Source organism: Megascapheus bottae, chromosome 3 (assembly GCF_031878675.1).
Source record: "Megascapheus bottae isolate mThoBot1 chromosome 3, mThoBot2.hap1, whole genome shotgun sequence".
In the NCBI taxonomy this organism is placed as follows: Eukaryota; Metazoa; Chordata; class Mammalia; order Rodentia; family Geomyidae; genus Megascapheus; species Megascapheus bottae.
Window position 1 is genome coordinate 72,640,121 of NC_143511.1, and position 7,615 is coordinate 72,647,735.

At 48.8% G+C, this 7,615-nt stretch overlaps 1 protein-coding gene across 1 annotated transcript in view; it reads right to left on the bottom strand.

Annotated features, from left to right (window-relative positions):
* Positions 1-3,739, bottom strand: part of Susd1 (sushi domain containing 1) — a 103,995-nt gene extending 100,256 nt beyond the window's left edge. Inside the window, exon 1 of the mRNA XM_090330434.1 lies at positions 3,628-3,739. Coding sequence (XP_090186560.1) covers positions 3,628-3,721 — 94 coding nt within the window. The 5' untranslated portion in view covers positions 3,722-3,739. The remainder of the gene's footprint in view (positions 1-3,627) is intronic.
* Between the last annotated feature and the right edge of the window lie 3,876 nt (positions 3,740-7,615).

The window sequence follows — 7,615 nt, forward strand, 5'->3', positions numbered from 1 at the left end:
TAAGCATGGCTGTGGAGTCAGGTGCACTTTCCACAGTGAGGACAACTCTCTCCACCACAGCAGCTCCAGCATATGGACAAATACATGTCCTCCTTCGGCCTCCCAGAGAACCCCAGCCAGACCTGAGCCAACAAGTCCCACAGCCACTCCCTGACTCCCAGCTAAGCCAAGAGAAACGCTAAGAAACAGGACTGTCAGGTTCCACACCCTAACCTCTGGATTCCCCTGGGGCCTGGCACCCCACCCACCCCACCCCACCCCACCCACCCATACCCTCTAGTTCCACCCATTAGGCCTCTCACCCTTTCTTCACTGTCAAGCTATCAGCTCAGTTCCCCAAAACATCTTCCCCGCCAGTGAAAGATGATGTGGGATATACTGCATGAGACAGACTGAACTTACAAACAGTAACTAGCCAGCCAGACTGGATATAAAAATTTAACTCTGATGCTATGTGTGTTAGCAAACTCCTGTAACCTCAGCACTTGGAGACTGAGGCAAGAGGATTGTGTAGCTTGGACTATTTCCACAAGAGCCAGTATCAAAAACAAATAAATTAGTTAATTAATAACCTCTGACCCACAGCCATGCGTCCAGAATTCTAACCACCACCACTGTAGCAGTCTGCCAGAACTGCCAGCACTTCCCTAATTTTTGCCCTTACTTAGAACCAATCAGAGAAAGCCAAGTAATCAATAGCCTGCCCACTGCTAGTAAGAAACCTCCAGAATCCCAGACTGGGAGTCTTGGAAGCCCACCCTTCCATCCTGTCTCAAGGCTTCCCACACCTTGTCTGTCTTTGGAACCCCAGGAAACATGCAGGATGGGGCTAACTCCCTTGTTCAGCCAGCTCTGAATAAACAGCCTTCTCAGGGGGGTGGTCTTCATTTATTTGCACAACACATTAAGTGAAGCCACAACCCTCATCCTGTCAGTCTAAGTCACAGTCCCCTGCAGCCTGACGGACATGTGTAACTGAGGAGTGCAGCAGTTAAACTGTCATGCGGCCACAAAGGGAAGTGGACTGCACTGACCAGTTTCGCAGAAGGAAGAGCTGATGATTTTGCCATGCCCAAAGATGCAAAGGCACACACTGCAAAGGACTGTGGGAGAAGAAAACAAGCCTTTTTCTTTCCTCTCTTTCCTGGGAGCAACTCCTATTCAGAGCCTGACTTTATCCACTTAGACTCCAAAGGAGACATTTGTCTCATTTGGTTTTGCATTTTCAGTTTCCCTATCTACTGAACAATGCTTCTCGTCTAAAACCTGTGTTACTCCCTCTAAAACCAAGTGACTGTTTCCCTCCAATTCCTTCTAACTTTGAGAGGTACACTGTAGCCATATGGTCTGCCTTTGCTCTTGTGAGTTCGAATGTATTACCAAAAAGATACATTGAAAATACAAAAGGGAAGTAAAATAATAAAAATAGAATGCCTCTGCCTCCAGGGGAAAAAAGCAGAGGCAGACTGCCTGTGGTCACATGTGGGTGCACAAGTGTGTATGTGCACAGGCACCAGTAGTGGGGGCCTAAACTGTGGGCTTGAGTGCTGTCCCTTAGTTGTTGTTTTTGTTTGTTTTGTTTTGTTTTGTTTTAACCACAGCTCCACTTCTGGCTTTTTGCTGGTTAATTCGAGTTAAAAGTCTCAGTCTTTCTTGCCAGGCTGGCTTTGAACTTCAATCTTCAGATCGCTGCCTTTTGAGGAGCTAAGATTACAACAAATAATTACAACAAGATTAGAAGAGAGCACCTCGCTCTCTTGGTCTTCTTAATTTGATCACTCTCAAAGCTTCCAGTGATGACCAAGTCTAGGTCATGGGCACACATGTATTAGTCACAGTCCAAACTCTCTATTAGATTTCACCTGTCCAAAAGCTATCACAGTGACTCAAAGTCAGGATTTCCAAATCAATTCATCATTTTTCTTCCCCAATTTTTCCCCCTTTTACAGAACCATTTGTTCAAGTCATTCAGTCCCCAAGCCTTGGCATCATCCTTTCTCTTCTGTTTTATTGCACCTTTCCACCCACTATTAAGGCCTTCCTTGCACAGCTCCTACCTTTCCATCCCCATGAGGCCCTCTTCCTCATCACTACTGCCATCCAGTCTTCTTCTGCTAGGCAGGCTACTGCAACGGGCCTCTAAGGGCCCTCAGCCTCCAGGCTTTCCCCATACTGTCAGAAAACCAGCCTTCCAACAAACAGGATTCTCCAAGGTTGTAAATGAAGGGAGAACATCTACATAAGAGGAAACTCAAAGAGGCAGCTCTGACTTCCATTTCCCAAAACTCACCCCACAGCTTTTAAGAGGGGGCGTGGAGGTGTGGCTCTCAGCCTACAAGAGTCCCTGAGTTAAATCTCCAGCACCAAAAAAGAAAAAAGAAAAGAAAAAAAACGAAGAGGTTAGGTTGAAGATGATCTTGGCTAATCACTAGCTGGGTTCAGCCATCCTGGTCTCGCAATTCAGTGGGACCATACCGATTAGCTTTACGCATGCCAGGAGGCAGGGAAAGAAGAGGTGAAGGCTACCACAGTGTCAGATGTTGAAAAAACAGCCACTCCAAGAAGGCAGAGCCATCTAGAGAAACACCCACCAGACGTGGTGAAAGTCACCAGGCAAAGAGAATACGAGAGAAGAGAAACCCAAGCCATTCAGTTTAGCCACACGGAGATTCCCTTCCACTTCCCAGTTTGGGTGATGGAAGTGTGGATGGGGGCGGTTCCCTAGCACACCCTGCATAAAACCCTCAAGGCCAAATCCGTTCTGCTTTTCCATCCCCATTTCCCACCACACGGAGCTAAGCTTCTCCCTCTGGAGCCTCCACGTGCGTCCTCGTGCGCTATACATATTGGTGGGCAGCAGGCTGAAGGCTGAACTTCTCCTAAACCCCGGTATGGCCTGCCCTCCAAGGCTCAGTATCCACCGGACCTCCTTGCGACTAGACATCATGGTTCCCTCTTGGGACTACCTACACGGGCTCTGGTCTCTATTTCGTCATTCTGTGACAGTAGCATGGGCGTTCCCTCCGCCTTCACTTCACAGTGCCTAGCAATGGACCCCAAGCAGGCTGTCCTCCTGCAGACAGCTCCCAGGGCCCGGGCACTGCCTACCGCATCGTCCTCCCTGGAAACTTCCAGGCCACCTTCCTTCTCGCAGTAGTGAGCTTTGAAGGCAAAAATGAAAGGCGAAGGGAAACCGGCTGCAGGTCAAGAAGTTGACAATGTGGCTTCCGACACCGCAGAGCCGGAAACTCGATAGAGCAGTGGAACACCTCCCTCCCTTTCCCTTCCCTCCCCCTCCCACTTCCTCCTTACCCCCCCTCCTCACCTCCTCTTCCCTCCTCCCCTCCCGAGGCTCCAAGCCTGGGGCTGGGCGCGCGCTCCTCCCACCCGCACTCCACGCGCGCCCCAGCACTAGGACCTGGAATCCCCGGGTTCCTGGGCGGCCCGGGTGGGTGGCGGGAGTCCCTCCTGGTTCGGGAAGCTCCGCCTTCCCGATCCCCAGACACCTGAGCGAGCCGCACCTGCACCGCAGGTCAGCCCAGCCCAGGGGCGGGGAAGCGTGCTCAGCCCCGTCCTCAGGGTCTAGCCCCGGGGCCCCGCACCGCGCTCTGCGCCACCCGCACTCACCATCGGAGCTCGGCGCTCCCGCCACGCCGTGGGCCAGGCCAAACAGCAGCAGGAGCGGCAGCAGGCGGCCCGCGCCCCGGGGCCCCCAGCCCATGCCGCTGCCGCGCGTCCCTCCCCGCGCGCCCCGACTCCCCCTCCGGCCCTGGAGGCGCCCTGATAAGGCGGTGGCCCCGCTGGGAGGGGGCCGGGCAGCGGCTTCCGGCAGGGAAGCTCAGGGCGCCGTGGGGTTCCCCAGCCCCGCTCCCGCACCTGCCGCGTGCCCGGAGAGCGCCCGCACAGACGGCCCCGTGGCCACGTCCATCCGAGGGGGCAAGCACCGTGCACTCCACGCGGGATCCGGCCGCCTGGGGGCTGGGGGTAGGGGGGGCGGCCCCGGGCGAGGGCACGAGGGCCCAAGGAGAGGAGCTCGAGGAGGACGTGATGGGGAGCTGGGGTGAGGTGGCTGAGGCCCCCAGGGAGAAGTGGCAGGCCCGAGAACCAACGCACCCTAGGCTAGGGACAGACGCCAAAGAGGTGGAAAGCTGTGCAGAGATGGCGGTCCCTAGATGAAGTCATTACCACCATGTCTGGGGAAGAGACAGCACCGCTCACGTACAGATCTTTGGTTTGGGCAACTAGGTGAGGTTACTTGGTCCCCGGAGACAGACCCCTAAGGGGAGTGAGCGCATGGGGTGCAGAGTGGCTGCAAGTGAAAAGTAGCAAGGTCCACGTTGGAAGGGTGGAGCTTGTGGTATCTGTGGGCTACTCCAGTGTAGGGCTGCACTCTACCCTCCTTATCTATCCTTGGTTCCCTACTGGGAGTTTGCCCTAGATTCTAACCACAGGAGAACGCACCCATATAAGGGCTGAAATTGTTGTGCAGCCTTCGAAAGAAGCAGTTAAAAATAAACTTCCTAGACTGTTGTCACAGGCTTTCTTGCAGATTGTTTTTGTTCAACAAAGATAGGGGCCTGCTTTGGAAAGTTGGAGATGAGCAGTGTGGGAGTGAGACAGCGTTGACGGTCTCTCATATTTACCCTACATTTATTATTAAGTCCAGCCCCTTCCCCCATGAACTTTGAACAATCACCCCAGAAAATACTACCACTCACTTAAGATATTTGAGAACCAACCTCCACCTCTTTCCCCACCATGCCCCTCTGCAACATAATTTAAATATAGCCATTTGTATGCATTTTTAAATGTGGTGATGTTGGGATCCTTTATCCAAAACCTGGAAAGGGACAAGAGGGATTACCAGGAGTCTGTTTAGCCTGGGGTGTTAGGTTAAGTGCAGTCTTGTAGACTTGCAAGAGATATACAGTTTCATCAGAAATGGAAATGTGGCTAAAATGGTGGAGCACCAATCTTGAACAAAAATGCAAAACAAGACCACCAGGCTCTGGCAAATAGAAAGAAGAGGAGAAGGAGATGGGGGGAAGGAGGAAGTGGTGGTGGAGAAGGAGGAGGAAAAGAGAGACCAAGATTGTGAGTTCTAGGCTAGCCTGAGCTAAAGAGAGAATTCTCACTGTATAGCTTAGTTCAAAGCTAAATAGTAAGACCTTGACTTAATCAAAAGAAGAGAGAGAAAGACATTCACTAATTGTATTTTGTCCTCTATGACTAACTAGTTACCCACTTTGGCATCTATCAACATGTCCATTATATCCTTCATGACTTCATATTGTCCTTGACCTTTCAGAGCTTACTAGTTCTCCTTTTAAGTCAATATGTTACTGAGAGGCCCTTGTTTATTAGTTTAACAAAAGCCTAGATTTTAATTTTGTGTAAAGTATACTTTAGCACTTCCCATGTTACTCTATATGCTATATAAGACTGGCTTTGAATTATTATTTTTTTTTTGCCAGTCCTTGGGCTTGAACTCAGGGATTAGGTACTGTCCTTAGACACATTTTGCACAGGCTACTGTTCTACTACTTGAGCCACCATATCACTTCTGGCTTTTTCTTTTTTTTTTTTTTTTTTTTTCCAGTCCTGGGCTTGAGCTCAGGGCCTGAGCACTGTCCTTGGACTTTCTCAAGGCTAGAGCTCTACCACTTGAGCCTCAGCACCACTTCTGGCTTTTTTTCTATATGTGGTACCGAGGAATCGAACCCGGGTCTTCATGCATGCTAGGCAAGCACTTTAACCACTAGGCCAAACTCCCGGCCCACTTCTGGCTTTTTCTATGTATGTGGTACTGAGGAATTGAACCCAGAGCTTCATACATGCTAGGTGAGCACTCTAGCACTAGGCTATGCTCCTGGCCCCCTGGCTTTGAAAATTTACTTTCATGGACTCATTGTTTTTCTTCCCCCACACACACCAGCACTTGAACTCAAGGCCTCATGCTCCTGTTTAGCTTTTTCACTCTATTTCTTGAGCCATGCCACCGCTTCCAGCTTTCTGCTGGTTAATTGGAATCTCTTGGATTTGTCTGTCCTGAGACTATAGTTCTGTACTTAGATCTCAGACTCCTGAGTAGCTAGGATTACATGTGCGAACTACCAGCACCCCGCAATAACTGATTCTTTTCTTATATTGACTGATTGTGGTAAAAAAAAAATATATGTAATAAAAATCTATTATTTTGCTAAATGCTGGTGGCTCACACCTGTAATCCTACCTTCTCAGGAAGTTGAGATCTAAGAATCCCAATTCAAAGCCAACTGGGGCAAGAAAGTCCATGAGACTCATCTCCAGTTAACCACCAGAAAACCAGAAGTGTCGCTGTGGCTTAAAGTAGTAAATCCACTAGACTTGAGCAAAAGAGTTCAGGGACAGTGCCCAGGCACTGCATTCAAGCCCCATGACCACCACCACCAACAAAAAATAATCATTTTGGCCATCTCTAAGTAGGCCATTCAGTGGCACTAACAACACTGGTAATGTCTGCTGTTTTGTGTTGCTAATTAAATTTGAGCTTTAGAACCATTGTATTGTACCAGTCAATCCTGCAAACCAAATTGCAGCTTAATTTAGTATGTAGCCAAACAATATCTGAGGAATTTGACTTTATAACGAATGAACAGCCAATAGTATTGAGTAGCCCACAGTCCGAGCCACATTTATGAAAAGCAAACATCCTGCTGGCACCAGTCCAGCTGCACCTATATCTCACCTCAGTTATCTAGACCTTACTTCCGTTTTCTGTAGCCCACTTCCCTTTTCCTGTCCATAAATGTTAGACACTGGCACCTAGAGTTTCACTGACCCTCATCTGATGCTGAAGGTTGCCAAGTTCATGGTTGGTTCCCTACTCATTTAAACTCTATTTTCATAATGAAAATGTCTAAAGTTCTGGGTTCATTATTTTAACAGTGGGAAAAAATTCCCACATGTTTGGTCACATAGGTATTCTGTATTGAATATGAAAGTATAAAAGGTGGCCTGGGAGTTTGGCCTAGTGGTAGAATGCTTGCCTCGCATGTACAAAGACCAAGGTTCGATTCCTTGGTACCACCATACATAGCCTGGAAGTGGTGCTGCGGCTCAAGTGGTAGAGCACTAGCCTTGAGGAAAACCCAAGGACAGTGATCAGGCCCTGAGTTCAAGACCCAAGACTGGCAAAAAAAAAAAAAGAAGAAAGAAAATATAATATGTAAGGTTGGGACTTTTTGGTTTGGTTTGGTTTTCTTTGTTTTTGTGGTGACTCTAGGACTTGAACTCAGGGCCTTTTTTTGATCAAGGCTAGCATTTGACCACTTGAGTCATAGCTCTAGTAATGGTTTTTTGGTGATAATTGAGAAATTAGAGTCTCAAGAACTTTCCTGTCCAAACTGGCTTCAAACCATGATCTTCAGGTCTCAGCCTAATGAAGAGCTGGCATTGTAAGCATGAGCCTTCCATGCTGCCACTGGTACATAGCTGGGTTGTTTTTTGTTTGTTCTTAAACCCTCCTTTTAGATACATAAATATGTAACAATGCTTTTAATGACCTTTTTTTTTTTTCAATGCTGGGGATCAAACCCAGAAACTCACCCATGCTTAGCAAATATTCTTCCTCTGA